The 22,888-nt window shown below is 41.0% G+C and overlaps 1 protein-coding gene across 4 annotated transcripts in view; it reads left to right on the top strand.

The window, feature by feature from the left end:
• The window catches only part of SVEP1 (sushi, von Willebrand factor type A, EGF and pentraxin domain containing 1), a 120,268-nt gene that overhangs the window by 71,975 nt on the left and 25,405 nt on the right, over positions 1–22,888 (top strand). For all 4 annotated transcript variants that reach the window (XR_005255441.1, XM_038125173.1, XM_038125171.1 and 1 more), the window contains exons 27-38: positions 657–832; positions 2,126–2,250; positions 5,611–5,734; positions 6,261–6,431; positions 8,482–8,655; positions 11,608–11,727; positions 12,456–12,632; positions 13,395–13,479; positions 13,794–13,985; positions 15,886–16,053; positions 17,951–18,623; positions 20,005–22,784. Coding sequence is in view for 3 of the 4 variants with exons in the window: in XM_038125173.1 (XP_037981101.1) it covers positions 657–832; positions 2,126–2,250; positions 5,611–5,734; positions 6,261–6,431; positions 8,482–8,655; positions 11,608–11,727; positions 12,456–12,632; positions 13,395–13,479; positions 13,794–13,985; positions 15,886–16,053; positions 17,951–18,623; positions 20,005–22,784 (4,965 nt within the window). In the remaining variant the exon portion in view is untranslated. The remainder of the gene's footprint in view (positions 1–656; positions 833–2,125; positions 2,251–5,610; positions 5,735–6,260; positions 6,432–8,481; positions 8,656–11,607; positions 11,728–12,455; positions 12,633–13,394; positions 13,480–13,793; positions 13,986–15,885; positions 16,054–17,950; positions 18,624–20,004; positions 22,785–22,888) is intronic.

Below are 22,888 nucleotides of genomic sequence, written 5' to 3'. Positions count from 1 at the left end.
GATGTCGTGGATTGATAAAGGAAGTGTAGAACAGAAGTTTGAATGTAAGCTTTGCCTACTTTGGGGCAGAAAAATCTGCATCCAAACTCTCTTGACAGAGTTGTCTCTTTGTTTTGTTTTTCTTCTTGCTTTGTTTCCATCACGTTTTGCTCTATAGAAAAGTAATGGCAAGAGAGCTGTGAATTTAGATAACTTTTTTTTTTTCTGTGCTGTATTTTCATCTTTTCTTAATGGCTTATTGAGACAATGAGTGGAACAAATGGAGCTCAGCAGTCAAAGTACTTCTGGCATGATTCTAAAAGCAGAGTATGACTTGCACTTTTACAAAAGCAGAGTGTGACTTGTAGTGTGACTCCAAACTCAACAGGAAAATTTAAGAACCCACTATGCAACCATGACTTGAGCCTTAATATTTTGTTACAAAAGCATGTCACTTATTTCACCATGCTTTGCATATGATAACCAACTTCCAAGTCCTCTGGGAGAGAGATGTCATCTATGATGATCTTTCAAGAGAGATTTCTCACGTGATAGTTATTACACGCCAGTTATCTTGTTAGTCAAATAACATTTCTTTGAGTAATCGGGGACAGACCATGCTTTTAAGGTAGCTGCATACATGCAGCTGAGTATGCCTGTGTCTTCCTTCCATGCAGCTGGGTTCTTTATGTGAATGGGAAAGAGAAGATAACAGACTGTCCTTCAGTGAACGATGGTAACTGGCATCACATTGCAGTGACGTGGACGTGCAGGGATGGGGCATGGAAGGTGTACATCGATGGAAAACTGTCCGATGGAGGCAGTGGGCTCTCTGTTGGATCAAAAATCCCTGGTATGCTTTATTTATATTATACCAGATCTAGTTGCCTTCATTCTGTTTTTATTGCAGAATATGCAAGAAAATGTTTCGGTGTTTTTAGTACATATTCACATTTTCAGCATTTCTGAAAAGCTCATGTTTGCTGTTCTTTTTTTGTGAGGACAGTTCCCCCCACTCAGCATCACTGAAGACAAAATGCACATTTCTAGGGTATATTGGTAGGTAGCTTATTTTATGGACAACACAGTTTAGTCCACAAAGGAACCTGTGCAGGGCTGGTTCTGGAATGGCTTTGTGAGAGTAAGTGTCTCATGCAACAAAATAAAGTTTGTCTGGCATTTCCCTTACATATATGTGTTCAGGGTTTATTGACTTAGCCTTTTCCTGTTTTTTCAGGCATATATTTGAAGTTATGTTTGTATTTTTTTTTCTAACAAGGTGCGGTTTGCTATTTCATTGTTTCCTGTGATCAGTCATCTATAGAGTAATATCAGAGGGCATAAAAAGGAGTATCTTCAGCATTAAAGAATTATGAAAAGCCTGGTATTATTTGGCTGCAAACAGGTTTTGTTTTGGTGCTGTTTGCATACTGCCACCATCCAAATTTACATAGACTTTAAAAATACTATTTTATTAAAATAAAAAATACAATATTAAAGCATTTTAATCCATGATCCTTATGTTTGCCCCTGTCTTTTCCATTGGAGTTCTTTCCAGAGATAAGACCTAAGGAAGTGTGCTGTTGCCATTACTTTTTGACCTTGTCCACATACCCTATGACGTATAAGATGCATGTTCACATGTTAATGGACAAGGAGAATAAATTTAACTTGTGTGCTGTGTCTCAGAACATTAACTACCCTCAGTGTGCTTCTGAGGGCATGGAATCACATTTGACCTGTACGACTTTGTAAGCTTTTGTTTAAAGGAGGAAGTGTAAGTTGGTATTGTAAAATGTGCCCCACCTGCTCAAAACTGTGTTTTATGTTTCTGTGTGTTATGCTTCAAATACTGATCTACAGGTGATCTCTTGGAGCCAATATCATTCCTGCAGTAGCCACAGGTGATATCTGCTCCCATATGTATCTGACAGTCATTTCGAAATTGCTATGTTGACCAATCTCAGTCTAACATAGGGCTTCCCACAGGTTTTGCTGAGAGAGTTTGTTGAAGGTGGCTGGTCTTCACTGCAAAATCTGAGTAACATAGGGCAGCAAAATTTTTGTTTTGCTTAGTTTTTAATCTTCTTATGGGATCCCTGCTGTAAGGCTTTGTTTCCTACGCCTCTTCAAATTCTGAGTTTAGGTGGCGGTGCACTTGTGCTGGGTCAAGAGCAAGATCAAAAAGGAGAAGGATTCAACCCAGCTGAATCTTTTGTGGGCTCCATCAGCCAGCTTAACATTTGGGACTATGTACTTTCTCCACAGCAGGTAAGTCCTGAGTCCAGTGTCTGAGCAGAGGGCTCTGAACATAGGATGAACATTTGAGAAGGCACTCTAGGTCAGCGTGTTGGGTAGACCCCTACTCCCACAGAAGTCCATGGGGACCAGATGGAGTTCTAGCTTAGGGTAATAAGCTTAATGTAGTTAGTAAAGTAGCTTTAAGCAGAACTAAGTCTGGTAAAATCAACGCTGAGTCACCTTCTGTTATGATTGAGCCTTTCTGTAGTATGTGGCTTCAAAACAGGAAGGAAATCATGTATAAAAATTAACAGTACTGCTAGAAGAGAGAGAAATCCAGTGAAATAAGCAAAGTGCTTGTTTCACAGGCTACATACAATTTCCTCATTCTGCTGTTAAATCTTCAGAGGGGAGGCATCACAATATCAGTCGATGCATTGGACAATGAAAAATCTGAGCTATATAGTTCCAGAAAAAGTTTGAAAGGGCAGGATAACTGAATATTGAGTTACACCTAATCACATACCTAAAATAAAAGCTTAGGAGCACCAAATTTCCACTGAGTTAAAATTAATAAAGACTGAAAGGTGTCTGCAAGCACAGTAATCCCAAAGCTTTTCTGGGAGCCAAGCTTCAGTGCTCAGTTATCCTCAAGTGGAATTTGTTTCTCTTTGCCTAGTTGGGACCTCCCACTTCCATTTATGACTACTGCTTGTGTCTTCCACCATGCACTGCTGTACAAGCCTGTCTGTACATGATCCCCATGCACATGGGGCTGCTGAGAGGTGTCCCCATAGCTGCTTCTGCTCTAGGCTGAACCAAACTCTCCTCCCAGGGCAAATGTTCCATCCCATCTCTGAGCTTGTTCCAACTTGTCAATGTCTTTCTTGCTGTGAATAACCCAATGTCTTTCTTGCTGTGAATGCAGTACTTCAGATGTTATCTAACAAGCACTGAAAAAGAATAATCACTTCCTTGGTTTTCTGATGGTAACCCTATTCACACAGCCAAGGATGCTGTTGGTCCTCAATATTTGCACAGTGCACAGCTGGCCAATACTCAGCTCACTGCCTGCCAGAGTCCCTAAATTCTTTTCCACAGAGTTCTTTTCCTGCTCTTGGCTTTCCTCACCAATATTGTTCAGAATTTTTTTCCTTCCCATTTTTCCTTGTTGAATTTTTGAAGTCTGGGTTGGATCTTTACTCCAGCCTGGCAAAGTGCCTATGCATGCAACTCTGTCCTTGAGCATACTAACTGGTGATATTATCACCAGCTTGATATTATCTGCAAACCTGATGACAGTGCTCCATTACTGCTTCCTGCTCATTAGTATTTCAATTCTGAAGGTCAGAAGTGTTAAACTGCTGATAACACTTGAACAACAAAGACAAATGTTTAAAGTTAGAGGCGTTTCTTTGGGGAAGAATCTTTGGATTACAAGGTTTTGCTCTTCTCCTGATTTTTCTTAAATTTGCATCACTAATTGGTGGTTTATAAATTCTTTTTGTTTGTTATCCATGATCCAAAGATAAGAAATAATAACGTGAATAGAAAAAAAAGTAAAGCAGAATCTTTGCTTCCAGCATCAAGATGTCTCCTCTGTTTATTTCTCTGTTTTTTTACTACTTTGCCTTTCTGACAGGTTTGAAACTACCCAACTATCTGCTACAGTCCTTGACTTTTAGAGTCACCAACTGTCACATTGCTAATCAGATCTTCAAGTTTTTGTTCACTAGCAGTTTTGAAGCTGATAAGTGTACATGTGATTTTAAAGGGGACACTGGTGAAGAGTTTTAAGTGCAACTTACTGAAACTTTCTCAGTAGTTGCCCCTCTTTAATGACAGGTCTCATTGATTTCCCACTTGCTCCAGATGCAACAGAGTTAGGACAAGGAGCAAAAATCCTGCTGTTCATTTGTAGTATCCATATTGCTCATCTGAAAAGACAGATGTAACCTCAGACAGGAAGCTGAGCCAATTTTTACCTCATTCATTTCAGAGCTTGGAATAGTAAGGTGCTGTTGTAATCTGTTATCATTAGGTTTATTCTGGCCTGCTGGAGCTATTCATTAAGTCTTAACTTTCTATTCTCAGCCATAAAGGAAAGCAGGGTGACAGAATATGTTGCTTAGTGAATAAAGGATGGTGGATTCTAGTCTTTAAGATTTTTCATTGCATGCTTTAGTTGCTTATTCACTTGCACATTAATTTTGTATAGGTAAACTATCACTCTGTTGAACAGACACCACCAGAAATATGAGTAGGGTATAGGGAACTGTGAGGTCCTTTCTGGCCCTCCATTCTCCATCATATGGCTTGAAAGGGCTGATTCCCAGACTTGTTTTTCCTACACTGGAAATTATTTTGTGCAGATTCCTTGCAATTTGTTTGCAGCCTTTGGCCTAAGCACTTTCCATTGGCACAGATTGCTGAAATGAGAACTTTGAAATGGCCTCAGAATAAACAGAGAACATTTGTTCTTTCTCCAGCTATACTGACTCTAGAAAAGTCCAATCTGCCTCAATGGGTTCAGAGTAGGGACAATATGAGAAAAAAAATCACTCCAAAGTTCATGATGTACCTTTCCTTCTCACAAGGATAGACACTGTAGGACATTATTCTTGGTAGTTGAATTTATCTACTGGAAACTTGACAGAAGGCAATCACCCATCTGAGAAAACTTTTCTATCAGAGACATAGGACCAGATCTTCTCTCAAGATACCAATCTGCTGTTGGTCTAATAGTGTGTTCCTTTGTTCATCCTGTTCTTAACTGGCCTGTATAGTTCCTGTTTCTATACTCCATTACTTATGTCCCTGTCCCGCCTTTGGTTGGGCCTTGCCTACAGTGTTTTAGAGAGTCTAGTTAATTCAGTTCACAAAACTTATATTCTGGGAACAACTAATTGCCTTATTAAGCTTCTCCTTTTTGTGTTTCTGTCCCTTATATATGGTGCAGGGCTAGCAGTTTTCAGAATACAGATCTTGAACATTAAGTTCGTTTTGGCTCCTGTTTGACATTTTCTGCAAATAGATAAGTGTTCTCTTCAGGTTGCAGCCTCATTGCTGTCTTTTTCTGTGACATAGATGTGTTCTTCTTTTACACTAACAAATGCAATTGTGTCTCAAGAACTGTGTTCAATACCTTGTTTGTATGTCAAGTAGTCCTTCAGGTAGTGACTCAGCATGAACTGTCCATATCTAGATGGCTTATAAGAAGAGAATAATAAGGACTTCAGCCAGGAACCTCTTGTGCTAGAAAAGATGAGCATTATTCCCTCAAGGATCTGTTCTAGTGTTGCATACACGCATGAAGGGAATATTTTTTTTGTAATATTCTTTTCCTACACTGTCCTTAAACATCACCTAACCAATTGTTTTAAATCGTAGGTAGAATCTCTGGCTACATCCTGTCCAGAAGAACTGCAAAAAGGAAATGTACTAGCCTGGCCAGATTTCCTGCCAGGAGTTGTTGGAAGAGTGAAGATAGATTACAAGAGTATATTTTGTGCTGGTTAGAACTTTACTTCCTAGAACCCATTTTTTTCTGAGCAACACTATAAGACTCTTTATGGGGTCAGCTAACTAATTTGTAGCCTTTGCTCTACTAACCTTGAATAAATTATTTTGATAATTTGACGTTTAGAACATGCAGTCCTTCATTCTTCAAATTCCAGGGTTCTGTAACAAAAGTTCATTGAAATCTCTGACAAAAATTTATTGCTTCCTGAATTGAGATGGGAAAATAGTGAAGATGGTAGTGAATCAGAAAAAAAAATTCCTGCCTTTTATTCTAATAATCATTGTATGATTTTAAAATACCTGCTGCCTCCTTGCTTCTTTTTCTGTAGATTCCTTTTCTAATTTTATATGTTGATGATTCTCAAAATGCTTTGGACCCAAGCGGGATGTAGCATGTGTGACATTTCCAAAAGCTTTTTCCTGGGTAAACTTATATGGGATCAAACAATCACATAACCAGTTTGGTAATTTCAGCACGTAGCTGTACGTCTTACTGAATGCATATATTCTGTTCACAGATTGTCCATCTTTGCAAGGATCCATACCACATCTGCGAGCCTCTTCTGGTGATTTAAAGCCAGGGTCAAAAGTGAGCCTTTCCTGTGACCCAGGATTCCAGATAGTGGGAAACTCTGTTCAACACTGCCTTAACATGGGACAGTGGACACGGCCTTTTCCCCGATGTGAAAGTGAGTTGTCTCAGTGAGCTGTCAGGATTAGGAAACCCTGGTATTTATTTGAATCCTATCACTATTCATGGCCTGGGGTTTTTTTGCAGCTATCATGCACTTGAATCCATCCATGTTACAGTGCATACATATATGCTTAAAACTAAACTCATGTTTTGCTGAGCAGAAACTGTATCATGACCATGCTTTTCCATGTTTTTCAGTCAGTTTCTAATATACATAACTGTTACAGAAATTAGTACCAGCAGTCTGGTACTTTCCTACCCAGTGGCATTAGGAGTGTGAACAATGCATAGGAAATGCTAAAATATCTCTGTGATTTTTAGATGTCACTGAGAATGTCTGGTTTGAAGTAGAAGCCTTGACTTGAGTAAGTTATGACCTCATTCCTTTATAGGCAGCATATATTTCTGTTAGGACTTGGAAGTACTCCAAGATTTACAGGATTTCTTCAAAGAAACTGAGCTATATGCATTCAGGCTGCCAAGTTTCTTTTGATTATATGATTCCTGCTCTTGCTTTCTTCTTTCTTTTGGTCCTCCTCTGTTGTGACTGCACATATGACTGCAGTTGCTTGCTTTGGAGCTGATTACATTTTTCATTTCAGCAGAATAGTAAATTAGCTCCAGAAGTAGATATTGCATAATCCTAGAATTTATAGGTAGTTTGGAGGAAATCATAAAATTTCTTAAAAATTACTTTAAAATAGTTTCATCTAAATTTTATTATCTTCCTCTTTATTCAGTTATTTGTAGCAAAAGTCTCATCTTCTGTGTAAACGACAGCATGCCCATGAGGATTTACCCAAAAGCAAGTCCTGCTGGGCAGAAGGAAAGCTCACTGGCAGAGACAGCTTTGCACTTTCTTGGTGTGTGATCTGTGACAACCACCAGAACCCTGTTAGTGTTTCTGATTTCCCTGCATTGGGCCAAGCAGTTTTACCTGCTGAGCACAGAACTGAGACAGAACAGGGCTGACCTGCCACAAACAGGCTGAGGGGATGAAGGCTAGACTCACCCACTGGCCTTTACTTTCAAGGTACTCCATGAGGACCTGATGAATGAAAGTTACTTGGAGATACCTATTTCCTGCATAATGAACTACAGTTTTATACTAATGGTGTGAGCCTGAAAAAGTACTGACTGAATCAGGCTCAGTGTAATCACTGTCTTCACCCACCAGGATTCTTTTCCTCTTCTTGGTGCTAAATACCCCCAAACCACAGATGCCTGAGATCTTGTCTTTGTTACAAACTCTCCTGCTCTATTCATTCACAGCAAGTATAGGCTTTAAATTCTTGTGTGATCCTTGCACACAGCTGGGGGACTAGGACTTGCTGTAACCTGTGTAGCTACAAAGATGAGCTGTGTAGCTGTTGGGATAAGTTCAAGCCTTTTTGATTGAGATAAAGATGCACAGAAGCAACTCTGCTAGAATAAATAAAAACCTCTGGTAGGCAGGTACAGGGATGCTTTCTGCTGGCACAATTGGGATCAGATGGGATTATTTACTATAGTCAATCTAAGGGATGCTGAGGTTTGTATGCTAAGTCAGCTCCAATCTCTCCATCATTCATGCACTCCCTCATCTCAGGCCAGGACTGTAACTCTGTTGGCTACTTTTGCAGTGTAGAAACACAGCAAGCCTGAGCTTGATTTTCAGCAAAGGAAAGTAACAGCAACAACAAGGCAAATTCAGTTTTCTTTTTTCATTATAACTCACCAAGGATTATTTCTTATCAGAAGTGTTCTGTGACTAAAGGGCATCTGCTCAGATCTCAGCCACAGATGTCTCTCGAGAGCTAGCAAAATTTTCATAGCAGGAGCTGGATAGTCCTGCTAAGACTCTTATTGAGAAATGCCGACAAAACAAGACCTTCCACTAGACCTTGAATTGATTAGCTACTTCAGAAAAGGACTGAGCCCTCTTGCTAATGGGATTGTACAGCTGCAGAGAAACCATGTGGTAATGGCTCTCATGTGGAATTATTCTGAAGATGATCTGTGTTTGCTCTGCTAATGCCTGTGCCCTCTTTTCACCCATCTTGCAGGAATCAGCTGTGGAGTGCCTCCAACTTTAGAAAATGGATATTATTCAGCTGAGGACTTTTTTGCTGGCAGTACTATTACCTATCACTGTAACAATGGCTACTATTTGTTGGGTGACTCCAGGATGCTCTGCCTGGATAATGGGAGCTGGAACAGCATTTCACCATCATGCCTTGGTAAGAAGTGCCATACATTTGGCTACATGCACTGACAGTCTCACACTTCACCTGTGCCCTTAGGTTTGAGCAGACATTCATTCTAAAATTGTGGAGTCCACTGTCCTAGAGTCATAATCCAAAATATTCATTTTTCTGAAATAACATGCTCAGGCTTATGTGAAACCAAAACTACATTTTGTCACCTTTTTCTGTCCATCCTCTTGTATGCCCCACATACAATCAAAAATATATCAAATTACATAGGCCTGCATTGCACTCCCAGCCTTTCTCCTTCCATGTCCTGCAATCCTTACATTCTGTGCTTCTGACCTGTGTATTTCGTTGTTCTCCAGCATGCTGTCAGTGTCACATGCTCTATGACCAGGTTATTTTACATATTTCACACATGGATATTGTAGTATTTGATTGATTTACTGACCTGAAGACAGTAGATGCTGCACAGGATTTCCGATCAAGCTGAGTGATACAAAATGCAAAATGTACTGCATAGCACAACAGAAACAAATTCAAGTTACTTAACAAAATACAGCAATTGTAATACACAGTCTAGGCATAATTCCAGTGTATTTCCCATTATCAAGCTCTGTAATGTGTTCACAATCATGACCTTGCACATTCCCAGTAGCTGGGAATGAATATGTGTGTTTCGGCCAGCTCATGCCCATTGGTATTTGTCTGACATTTATACCTCATGTTGACCATGTATTCATTTCCACTCCTCTATGCTGGTCTGGCTAACTCAGGAGGACATTCACACTCTTTAATGAGCTCAAGGAGAAGCATTTACACTGCCAGTTGATCCACTTAACTGTTAATTGATGTTTACCTAAACGAAAGGCCACCTTGCCGTCTCCTTAGTCCCTAACTTAATGGGCAGATCACCTCTGCCAGTGTTCCATTGTGGGGGTTTTTTGGTGGGTCAGACATGCCTGCCAGCAAGCAGCTGCAGCACTGAGAGGGCTGGGAATACACTTGTGAACACAGTTCCTACAGTTGCCACACCTTAACTTATGTGCTGGTCAGATGGGTCTGATGTATCCGGTGCAGTGGCACAAGCTGAAAGGTGTGACAGGCTGGCATCATACTGTGTGCAGAGGACTAGGTGTCACTGATCTTGCAGGGCCACATCTCCAGCATACCCCTGCTGGAATCCACTACCTAGCTGTACTTGGATTGCTGCATCCGGTTGTGCTGGATCTTAGCCATGTCTCCAATGGGAGTTGCGCAGGAAAAAACTGGCAAGATTTGTGTTTGACTCCTAATTCTTTGTAGGTATAGTGCATATTTTTTCAGTCAAGACAAGCAAAAGAAATGCCCAAAGTCTTTTAGTTCTGCAAAATTCACTTTGGAATGGGATCCATCTAGTTTCATAGCATTCTGTCCAGCAGCACTTCTTCAGAATCTACAAACATCATCAGAGGTATGTCAGGGCTGTCCAAATAGTTCAACTTCCATGCTGTAGGAGTCACAATGTTCAGAAGGAAAAAGCCTATGCCCCACCTTCCAGCTTGCCTTGTCTCTCTTTAAGCAGCGTTATGGGAAAATGAAAACAAGAGTGGATTTGGCACCCTGACCCACCATTTACCTTTCTGACTCATGTTTCAGGGAGGTGCTAACAAAACCTGGTACACCTATGCCCTGAAGCATTCCTTTTGTTCTGTTAGGGTCTGACTCACAGTGTAGTTCCACCCCACTGGAAGTCTCTTGCCTAACAAGACATTATGGAAGAAGCTGTCATTCCAATTCTGCTGTGGTAGCACTTTGCATTCTCCTGGTACTTGTGTAATTGGCAACTGTCTTGGTATTAAAGTGCAGCTGTCATGCTGCATATCAGAAAGAAACTCCTTTTCTTTTCAATGTGTTTTGGTCCTTTCATGCTGATCAGGCTCATCTGGCAGTGAAGAGTAAACCCTCCAAATCAGTAAATTTTCTTGCTTTTTTTAACCAGTGATTTTTTACTGGAAATGAGCAAAGGACCCAAACTATGTGTCTGCATGGCATACCTAGACCAACAGGGGTCCTGTAGCAGGGCACTTAGATTAAGAATTGTTCCACCTCTCTCTAACAGTCTGAAACAAGCATTTTTATGGAGGGAGAATAATCCCTGAGAATAATCCCTGATGCCAGAACTTTTCAATTAGATACTTTGAAATTAACTCTTTGCAATTTTGAGTCATTGTTTTCTTACCAAGGACGTTTCCTTACTGTCAAGATTAAAAGGATTTATGAAGTATTCTGGAGTGAGGGTTTTTTGTTTTGTTTTGTTTTTTTTTTTTGATCCATAGTACCAAACTACATGGATCATAAATTATCAATTGGGATTTTTAGGTGCTACTATCATGTAAATAGTTAATTAATATTAACTAATTAATATTACTTAATATTTTGAATTTTTTTACCTTTTCTGGCAACTGCAGGCTCTTTTTGGGCCTAGTCTAATTATCTGCATCAAAGATGGGGCTCTAATATTTTCAGAGTATTTCTCCTCTTGACTAGGTTTTCCCATCTTATAAGTAGGAAGGTTGAGATAGAGAGGATTTCCTAAGCAAGAGTTTAATGTAAAAATCCTTCTTCAGAGTGTCTATGCAGACTAGTAGTACAATAGTTACAGTATCTGTTCTTTTGCAGTTTGGAAACCAGATAATTTATGGGGAAGTAGTGACTGAAAGTTAGTAACATTTATGTCTGATTTTCTCACGTTGCACAATACTGTTGAGTAAATTATAATTAAAATTTCAGTAAAACTTTACCGTGAGTTAAAAATATTTGATTAAATATTAATTATTTTTACCAATGGATGAAAAATGTGATTGCGGTAAGTGATTTTTAATTACACTACTTAAAGTAATTCCTCTTGACAGTAAGACCAAAATTTAAAGCAAATGCTTGCTACAAATAACGCACTAGAGACGTGGGTTTTGTGGGTTTGTGTTGTTTTGTTTTTTGCAGATGTTGATGAATGTGCTGTTGGATCAGACTGTGATGAGCACGCATCTTGTCTCAACACAAACGGATCCTATGTTTGCTCTTGCATCCCTCCTTACACGGGAGATGGTAAAAAATGTGCAGGTATGGGAAAGAAAAACATCCAGCTAGCCTTTCCAAGATTCTGTATAGGCCAGTATCCTGCCTTCCAGTTGCAAGACAACAAATGATATCTAGGACAGGCATGCTTTCATCTCCAGCTTGGTTTAGTCTGGATGGGGCTGTGATAAAGCTTCTCCTTTTGTTTCTTGAAAACTCACCTCCCCCTAAGGACACAGCTGTAATTGGGATGCTGCTCCAAGACTACACACATGCAAAAACCTTATTGCACACAGAGCACGAGACCTGGAAGGCCACAGTGTTTCACTTCTCAGAGCAGAGCTGTGCAGTGAACATTTTAACACAGGCTTCTGAGTAGGACTAGAGCTGCCTGTGGAAACATTAAACAAGGTAACTTTGGATGAGGATAACTAGACAGTGACATAGGTTGGTATAAAAGGTAGTTTTCATTTTCAGGGATGCACATGCTGGAATGGGCTTTTCCTCACAGAGGGAGAAATTACTGTAAGATGTGTTTGCTTCTGACAAGGGATGTAAACTCTGTTACAGAGGTCACTTCCATGTTAAGATTAGCTTACTTGCATGAGTCTTCAGTCATTTACATATAAAAGAGAAAAGGCTGTAAACTACTTTAATGTTTTTCATGTGCTTTGCCTTCTACTTTCAGCAAATTCCCAAGGATATCTCTTGTAGGTTGTTCATAAAACCTGGCACATAAATATATTATTTGTAGTTTCCCTCTTCCTCCTCAGAACCCGTGAAATGCCATAATCCAGGAAATCCAGAACATGGTCACTTACATGGGGATACTTACAGTGTTGGCAGTCAAGTAACATTTTCCTGCAAAGAAGGCTTCCAGCTCACAGGAGTGACAAAACTTACTTGCATGGAGTCCGGAGAGTGGAACCACCCAACACCCTATTGTGAAGGTTGGTTCCTGGGGGTAAAGCATGCGGAAATGTGACTTAAACATTAGACAGATGGGAGGGGCAAAGTAATACTGAAGAGCCTTTAGTGACCATGGCAGCTTATGAAACCCTAGCAGATCTGGGTGTCAGTGTTGAAGTCTTTGTTTTCTTAAGACATAAGCACAGTTGTCATGACTGTAGTGATTCTCTCTTACACAGATTCTCCAGTGCGTCAGAGGTATGGACTCAGTCTAATGCAAGCATTAGAAGTGTTCTTCTAATTCTAATTCTTCTCCACCCAGCCTTCCATTTTCAAGCAATTAATCACTTAAAGACCATTAACTGTCTCAGTGGATTAAAAGCAATCCAAAAGAACAGGCTGATGCATGTACATAGTCACAGTATAATAGCCGAAATTGTTTCTTTAGAAAACCAGACAAATGAGATGAAGCAACAGGTAAAATGAAGAGTTGACAAAGACTGTCTGAGCAAATAAACAATTACTTTGTCCATAGAGAGAGGGAGATGTGGAGTCCTCTTGATAACCAAGCATGTGGTTTGTAGAGTGGTTATAACTACCTACTTCCAATTAGTTCAGTTTCTAAGTAAGGTGAATTCAGATAAAGAGCCCTAAATGTCATTTACAGATTAGTCAAGAACTCATTGTTACCTAGGGCTTTATACTTCTTCAAATCTTTTCAGCGAAAACAAAGCAAATCCTAATTTTCTGTTCATTTTTGTTTGTGTTATATCAACCTCTCTTGTATTCCTGTCTTTTTAAAGCTATATCCTGTGGTGCTCCAGTTATTCCAGAGAACAGTGCCATTTTTGGCTCAAATTTTACATACCATAATAAAGTGGTGTACAGGTAGGAATTCAGTATGTTTGAAGTGCTGTATTAATAACTGATTGACAATCTGGCAGCAAATAAGAGTATGGCTGAATTGAGAGATTGGTTGAAATGAAGGAGAGGAGCAAGATGGGATTAAAATAATGGAAAGACATTTGGTTATAGAGTGGCTGTTCATTAGCAGAGCTGAATGTTTACTCCAGTACTACTTCTCTATTTCCTGAAAAGAAAGATCGTTTATGCAGGTGTGGATGATGAAAAAAAAGGGATGGCTGATTATGTTGTGCATGAAAGGCTCTGTGTATGATAGCACTTCTTTTCTTCTAATGCAGATGTAATGATGGATACAACTTGGTGGGGGAAAAGGAAATTCTGTGCCTTGCTAATGGCATTTGGAATCATGCTCCCCCCTCCTGTGAAATGGTGATGTGCCCTAGCCCACAGGATATCAGCAATGGAAAATATACACTCAGTGGCACAGCCTACCTTTCCTCTGTATCATACACCTGTGACAATGGATACAGGTAAATGCATGAACGTGCCTGAGCCAAATGCAGGTGGCATGCTTCTTAGAAGATCTGACTTTTATCTGAAAGAAAAAAAGTTGGGATCATTGCTCAGGGTGGTAAAATACTGAAACAGAATTGGAAAAGACTTCTTTATACCTTGAGGGTACTTTCTGTATTTTGTCCTGAACTGGAGCAATTCAGAAAAGTTGCATTGCTATATACATATGTAATGCTTTCATTTTACCATCAAACTTATAAAAATATTTTGAATATTCAGAAAAATAGTTTTCATTATTTATGAAGGCTCTCATTTGTCTTTGAAGATCATTATATCTGTACAACTGTAGTTCATATTATTTTTGCTATTACTTTACAGCACCTTTTTTTTGTGAAGGAACTTTTTGGAAGTTATTAATTTACTCCTTTAACTCTTCCTACTAGTAATTTATTTTAAGTATTTGTTCTGTTTTACATTTGTAAGCAATTATACTACGAACACATTTTTAACATGCTGGAATTAAAAATTAACACATTAATGCTATATCCAAGGATGTGGCTGCACATGCAGGTTTCTGCCTCCCCTCATATCTGCTCATACTTCTATCAGATATACTCTGACATATGTGGTCCCATGTGGACCTGTTTAGGGATGATTTTTTTCTACATCTTCCTGCTGCAATCATTTCCTTGTCCAGATGCAGGCAGATAGGTGAAGCATGTTCATTTGGTCAATGTTTTAATTGTGTTAGTACAAATGGATAACTCAGCTGCAGTTCAGTGTAGTATTAAGTCATTTGCATTGTACCCCACTAAACCAGGCAGTGTAATGAGTTTTTTGACTGTGGACTTTGGACATATAGGCAGCAACCACATCAATTTTGATTCTTTGTCTTTACCTGTCTACCATAACTTGGTGAGAGAGATCCTCTCTCCTGTGGTTATCACTCCAGATGAAGTCCTCTCAAACAGTGTCCATCTTATGCATTATTTCTGGACCCAATCTCTTCCTTCAAGCACCTTTTAGGTGTTTTTAGTTTTAAACATATTGCCACAGGTAGGCAAAGCCCTACTTCCCTGACAAGGGCCTATGCCAAATTTGTAAAAGCATTACAGGTCAGTGCTCTTTTCCATTAACTTATTTCAGTCAGCTAAGCATGGGGTCTAATACCATTTGACACCAAATTGTAGGGATCAGACACTCCCATGTAGGGCTCTTATATATGATGTGGGCCCTACAGGGAACCCACAGACAGCGACGTAGCAGCTGGAGACAAAGGGTTTCACCCAGGGCATCTGAGAGAGGTGTTTCACACTCTGTTCAGACATCCAAGTCACACCATCTGAACCAATCCTTTCCTCAGATAAGGAAACCAAAAAATACCATCAACTTCAAATGTGTGTAGCCATTCACTCAAATAATATCCTTTACCTCCTGAAGGAACTGAATGACTTTTTGTGAACAAACTTGAACTGGAGCATTTCCTTCAGTGTCCTGGGTGAAGATAGTGTTTTAAGTCGTTGAGTGAGTCAGGTCTCAGGCAGAGGCCTAGTTTCAAGTCTCAAGACTGGCATGTTGTTGATGGCATACAAATAAATTTTTAAGGTTAAACAAGTATTTATTTCTTTTGTGCTCAAAGATGAGCAAAGCTACAGCAGAAATTGTGTGTGTCTGCACAGAGCCTTGAGGCTTCACAAGAAATCCACCAGCTTGCCCTTCAAAGTGATGTGAAGACCAGCTTTTTTTAATAGCATCACAGTGTTTTTCCATGAGCAAAGCATGAGGTTCTGGCCTCCACTGAAGTCAGTGAGAAAGACTCCTTAGTTTCACTGGGGCCAGAAAGCAAAGCAGCTCTTTCTCTCTCTATCCCTCACCCAGAATAAAATGGCAGCCTTAATAATCATCTTTGTGTCTCAGCCTTCAGGGACCTTCTGTACTTGTCTGTGCATCTTCAGGGAACTGGAGCAGCACACCACCAGCTTGCAACATTGTGTCTTGTGGAACCCCTCCTGCCATCAAAGATGCGGTCATCAAAGGAGATAACTTTACTTTTGGAAACACAGTCTCTTACACGTGTAAGGAAGGGTATGTAGATTAGCACTACTGGATTAATATTCAGGTTGAGTAAAACTGGTGCACTGTTTCACAAGTCCTTTATAACTGCACACTAATTCATGTTTACTACTTCTGTCTTAACCTTCTGGAAGTTAAATGCAATGGAGATTTTTTTGTGGGAGGTCAGGTTAGTATGAGACACAGACATTTCTTAAAGTAGTTTCAGGGGAACTGAACACACTCAGGAAGAGAAGAATAGAGAGGAATCAGGGGAAATGGTAGCACAATTCAATCGGAAACCTTTTTCCTTGGAGTCACTACAGAACCAGTACTTCTGTGTTAAATTCAAGGCTCTCATTACAGCAAATTTTATATGTCTCATCAGGGTGTAAGAATGCTTTTGATGCAGTTTAACAACTGTCTGTTCTGGTGTTCTAAAGTCTGTTTCCTTAAAATTTAGACTCTTTGTTTATTGAGGTGCATTATTTTAAATTTATTTTTATTTACTCTATGTAGAGAAATTTTCATCAAAGAGGAGGCTCAGTTTTGATGACATCAAGCATGAAAGTATAATGCTGGACTCTGATCCTGCAAGAACCTTTGCACACAATAATCTTTACAGCCTGTAAGCAGTTCCATAAAATTTCTTGGAACTGTTCTGTCTAAAAGGCAGAGCGGGTAAGCAGAGCTTTTGCCAGTTTAGGTCCAAAGTGACTGGAGGATTTTCTGCTTTTCCTTGGTGTAAAAAGGTAAATTGATAAGCCAGCATTTTTCTTATAAATTTGCTTTGCAATGTTATTTGAAACAAAATTGAAGCAAAGCATCCTTATTATGTTTTCTAGACTGTATTATGATTTTAAAAGCTGCTTCTCTTTCCTGTGCAAGCATTTTAAATGGGGTAGGATAGCAGCATTTAAAGACTGTCACAGCTGTCTGCCTGTGACAGTGGATTATTTTAAACATTGGCTCTTTTTCTGGGGTCCAGTCATGAGGTCTTGAAAACAAATCCTCCAAACAAGACAAAACAGTTTTACAAATATTGCTTCAAAATCTGAACAGCCTGCAGTTGGAAAGTCAATGGGGACTTTGCAGTAGTTATTGTTTCTTTGCTCTGTGTGAGAGCACAGCACAGAGAAAAAAAAATGAGGAAAACAGTCCAAGGTGCTGTGAGTACACTACTGCCTGTTGCATATGTAAGCAGCAGGGGTTTAAGTGGGATGATGAGCCGTATGGATTAATGCCTGTCCCTGCATCCCAGAGACAGACTGGAGAACTACAGCTACACTAACAGTATTAATGTGGTAGAATTTTATTACAAATCATTTCATTTTTTCCAGTCAGCATTATTTTTTTATTTGCTTTCTAGTATTTCTTAACAGTGAGTTTTCAGGAAGAAGTTATTTTAAAATTGCTATATGCGTTATTGGTAAGAGCATCTCTGGGTAACTCATTAAGAGGTTTCACTTTGCTTGCAAGTGTGAAAACAGATAGATAGGGCTAATACAGAAACCCAAAAGGCCTTTCTAGGCTTTTAATATCTTTCTTTTCCAATCAGTTTTGCTAAACAGAAATAGTTTCTGAGTGGGGTCATTTCCTTGAGGATTGCATGGACCATCACAGCACAATACTAGGTTTATTGTAGTGGTTTGAACTACGAAATGGAAGTTCAGAAATGGTCATTGGGTAGACAGATGAGAGACAGGTAATATGCACACGGTGTGCTAGGATATCCACCTTTGTGATATGTCACCCATGGACTGGTAGGCTTTAGGATTTTCTTTTTGAAGTTGATCATAGCTTTTTTAAAGGATCCTGTTGTTCTGGTGTTCTAGCAAACCAGCTTATACAGCAAGGGCTTCAGGGAACCTTAGGCAGAGTTTGACAGTGCTTGTATTTTTGACTTCCTATGTGGTTTCCTTATCCACAGTTACACATTAGTTGGCCCTGAAACCATAGAGTGCTTAGCCAACGGCAAGTGGAATGTGAGCCACCAGCAATGCCTGGCAGTATCCTGTGATGAACCACCCCATGTGGAAAATGCATCACCAGAGAGCAGCCACCGCCTCTTTGGTGATATAGCTTATTACTTCTGCTTGGATGGTTACAGCCTGGCTGATAACTCTCAGCTGCTTTGCAATGCAGAAGGGACGTGGGTGCCTCCAGAGGGCAGGGACATGCCCCACTGCATAGCTGATTTCTGTGAAAAGCCATCCACTGTCTCATACAGCATCCTGGAGTCCATTAGTAAAGCCAAGTTTGCAGCTGGCTCCGTCGTGAGCTTCAAGTGCATGGAAGGCTTCGTTCTGAACACTTCGGCCAAGATCGAATGCCTCCGAGGGGGCCAGTGGAATCCTTCTCCTCTGAGCATCCAGTGCATCCCCGTTCGCTGCGGAGAGCCTCCCCACATTAGCAATGGCTATGCCAGTGGGTCCAACTACAGCTTTGGAGCAGTGGTGGCTTACAGCTGCAACAAGGGGTTCTACATCAAGGGAGAGAAGAAGCGGACCTGTGAGGCCACTGGCAACTGGAGTGGCAGTTTGCCCACATGCCACCCAGTGTCCTGTGGAGAACCACCGCAGCTTGAGAATGGCTTTATTAAGGTACAGAATGAATTTTCTCATCTGCCAGGTGCCATGGCAAACTGAATATATCTTCACAACTGTTGCTGTTGGGGTTTTCTTTCTTCTGTTTTACTCTTTGGTTAAAACTGAGGAAGTACATGCTTGGATAGAACAAGGAAAGGGAAAAGTGGATGGATTTGCAGCAGAATCATATCTGAAAAGCATGAATATTTCCATGGGATTGCCTATCATAAAGTGAGTTATCAGTTAGGAGACTCAAGATGCCATATACAACTGATTTCCTTAATGTCTTATCCTTCATTTGGTTCTTTGGTAGCTTTCAAATGCCTTCTTATATTTGAAGTAGTGATGCCAATTCACAAGCCTTGCTCTTTTCACTACTATGAAAAGAAAAAATCTGATATGCAATAGAAAAATCACCTTGGGATAATTTTTGTTCTTTTGATGCAAGCACATTTTTCTACTGAAGTCAGAACTTCCCTTTCCTTATGAACCTAAATTGCAACAATGTTGCACATTTGGTGCACAAGGACAATATTGTGGTAAGGAAGATCAAAACCACTATTATAAAGATTTAATATTGAATTTTTGAAGCATTTTTCTTCTAAGCATCCCTCTTCCTTCCTTAAATCCAGACATTTAAGATACCAGGATACCAGATATCAGGGATACCAGATACCAGAGAATCTGCATTTGCTAAATTTGGAGGGTGGAGGTTGACATTCCAGTTCCTACATGGGTTTTCAGCAGTACTAGCAAGAATTTCTGTTCAGACTCCCACACAGATTCATCTTCTAATTAATGCATATCATTCTGTTTGGTCTTCCTTAGGTAGGATGACTCCTCCATATATTCCTTACAGTTAGAGAAAACTTTAAATACCTCAATCAAAGCCCAGACTGCAACTTTTAGGTGCTCCTCAGCTGCCTGCTCAAGGCCCTGCAGCTGCATATGTGGTATTTATAAATGTCTCCTAGTAGCATTGGATTTCAGGGCTCCAGCCTTAGATACATATAGAAGCTAAAGAATCATGACAACAATAGGCCATTTAATGGCAGCTTCCCCTGATCCACTTCTTTTCCATCTTTCTTTCCACACCTATTTTGGTCTCATGGGTCAGGAGGGGAGAAAGCAGAGGAATTCTTTTCTAGCTTTTACGTTTTAAGGCTTGAATTTTCTGTTTTATTTTGAAAGTGGCAGCAGATTTCCTGGAAACAGAGTGAATTATTTGAGGCAAGATATTTTGTGCCAATTACTTGCCTTCATTCCTTCTGAGACAGCCTTTACTCTTGTCGGTGATTCAGCTAGAGCAGGAGAACACAAGAAATTAAATCAATCTCCCATTGCCCAAATCATGCATCTTCATTTCAGACATGTCTCTGTCTTAACTGTTTTCCAGGACACCACTGGACACTTCTTTGAAAATCAGGCAAATTATCAGTGTGACTCTGGTTACCAGATGGTCGGGAGCCCAGTGTTTATCTGCCAAGCAAATCGGCAATGGTACAGTGAATCGCCACCTTACTGTGCTCCCCTCAGCTGTGGAAAACCACCATCCATCCAGCATGGCTACTCCAAGGGAGAAACTTTTGATATGGGCTCCAAAGTTGAGTTCTTCTGTGATGAAGGCTATGACCTGATTGGAGATGTTTCATGGACGTGTCAAAAGTCTGGGAAATGGAGCAAAAAGCAAAGCCCCAAATGTGTGCCAACAAAATGTCCAGAACCACCCCTGGCAGAAAATCAGCTGGTCTTGAGAGAAGTGTCTTACCAAGTCGGTGTTGTACAGTTCTCCTGCAAGGAGGGTTATGTTTTGCATGGCTCCTCTGTACTTAAATGCTTGCCCTCCCAGCAGTGGAATGATTCTTTTCCCTTCTGCAAGGTTGTACAGTGTTCTGCACCTCCCTATATCCCCTTTGGGGACCCCTTGACTTCATCCCTTCATTTTGGCAGCACTGTGAAATACATCTGTGTGGATGGGTTTTTGCTGAAGGGTGAGTCCACCATCAGATGCCAGGCTGATGGCTCATGGAGCTTGCCTTTGCCAGAATGTATTCCTGTGGAGTGTCCTCAACCAGAAGAAATTCAGAATGGCATAGTTGATGTGCAGGGCCTCACCTTCCTTAGCACAGCCCTCTACACATGTAAACCAGGTTTTGAACTGCTAGGGAACACTACTGTCCTCTGTGGAGAAGATGGACAGTGGCTTGGGGGAAAGCCAGTTTGCAAACCTATTCAATGCCCAAGGCCTAAGAAGATTCTCAATGGCAAATACTCATTCACAAATTTCCATTATGGGCAGACAGTTAGGTATTTCTGTGACAGAGGCTTCCAGCTCCAAGGGGAGGAAACACTGAAATGCCTAGAAACAGGAGAGTGGAGTACAGAGGTTCCCTCTTGCAAGGCCATATATTGCCAACCCCCTCAACCCATTGAGAATGGCTTTGTAGAGGGTGCAGATTATAGCTATGGGGCCATGGTCATTTATAGCTGTGTGCCAGGCTTCCAGCTGTCAGGCCTTGCCATGCAGACCTGTGAAGAATTGGGGTGGTCTAGCTCTACACCAACCTGCCTTCCGACAGACTGTGGCCTGCCTCCTCACATTGACTTTGGAGAGTACGTGCAGCTAAGACATGGGGAAAGGCATTCTGACCAGGAGGGTGTTACAGAGAACCCCTCCCCTTCGCATATGTTGCTGGCTGACAACATGAAGGAATTAAAAAGTTCCTTGAAGGAGGACAGTGCAATGCAGCTCACCACTTTCTTATTTGGAACTATCATTTTATACACATGTTACTCTGGCTACGAGCTGCTGGGGAATCCTGTTCTAGCTTGCCAAGAAGATGGGGCTTGGAATGGCACTGCCCCTGTCTGTGTTTCAATAGAGTGCACCTTGCCATCCCCCCCGGAGAACGGTTTTTTGCACGTCACAGAGAACAAGCTCGGCAGTGCAGTGAGGTACACCTGCAGGCAAGGATTCACACTGGTTGGCTCTGACACACGGCTGTGTTTGCCAAGTCAGCAGTGGAGTCATACTGCTCCTTACTGCAAAGCAATAACGTGCAATTCACCTACCCATCCTTTGAACGGGAAGATAAGAGGGGAAAACTACACATATGGGAGTGTTGTCTACTATGAGTGTGATCCTGGTTACCAGTTAAATGGCCCCACAGAGAGGAGATGCCAAGAGAGCCAGAAATGGGATGGCAGTGAACCAATATGCATTCCTGTTTCCTGCAGCCCACCACCAGTTCTGGAGAATGGTCACGTAACTGGAGAGGACTACACGTTCCAGAGACATACAGAGTATAGCTGCAACGAAGGTTTCCTGTTAGATGGGGACAGGAGCAGAGTCTGCCTTGCAAATGGAAGCTGGAGTGGAATCACTCCAGTTTGCAAAGCTGTGACTTGCCCTGTGCCGCTACCTCTTCCCAATGGGAGAACTACTGGCTCAGATTTCAGCTTTAATAAAGAAGTGCACTATCACTGCAATGATGGTTATAGCCTGCAAGGAGCATCTACACTTACCTGTCAGAGGGATGGTACCTGGGACTCAGAAGCACCACAGTGTGAACCAGTCATTTGTGGACCCCCTGAAGACATCTCCCATGGCTTTCTGAATGGCTCAGCCTTCACTTTTGGGGAATTTGTCCACTATATATGCTTCCCTGGTTATGAGCTGCATGGCAATCCCTTACGGCAATGCCTGTCCAATGGCTCCTGGAGTGGGAGCCTTCCATCTTGCCTACCCTGTCTGTGTCCTACACCACAGATTCAGAATGGAGTTGTTCTTGGTACAGATTTCAGCTGTGGCATAAGTGTCCAGTTTCAATGCCTGGAGGGCTTCAAACTGCTGGGACCTCCTGAAGTCACCTGTGAGGCAGCTGGCAAATGGAGTTCTGGGTTTCCTCGCTGTGGACACATTTCCTGTGGTGCTCCACCCATCATCCCCAACACATTTATCAATGGGAGCAGCTCTGAAGATGAAAACACAATCATCTATACCTGCTTGACAGGTTTTGTCATGAAGGGGAGTCCAGAACTGACTTGTGTGGAGACAGGTGTGTGGAAGAAGCCATACCCAAGCTGTGAGCTCTTAAGCTGTGGCCCACCACCATCTATCCCAAATGCAGAGGTTCTTGGGAACACTTACACCTATGGAAGTAAGGTCCAGTACAGGTAAGGATGATGCTGCTATTCTGTTTTCATTAAAAGTCTCTGAAGGAATGAAGATGGAAGGTTTATGTACCCTCATTTAGTGCAAGTTTCTACATACTCAGATT

Source organism: Motacilla alba, chromosome Z (genome assembly GCF_015832195.1).
Source record: "Motacilla alba alba isolate MOTALB_02 chromosome Z, Motacilla_alba_V1.0_pri, whole genome shotgun sequence".
In the NCBI taxonomy this organism is placed as follows: Eukaryota; Metazoa; Chordata; class Aves; order Passeriformes; family Motacillidae; genus Motacilla; species Motacilla alba.
Note: the sequence above shows the minus strand (reverse complement) of the source record. Positions and strands in the feature narration are given on the sequence as shown.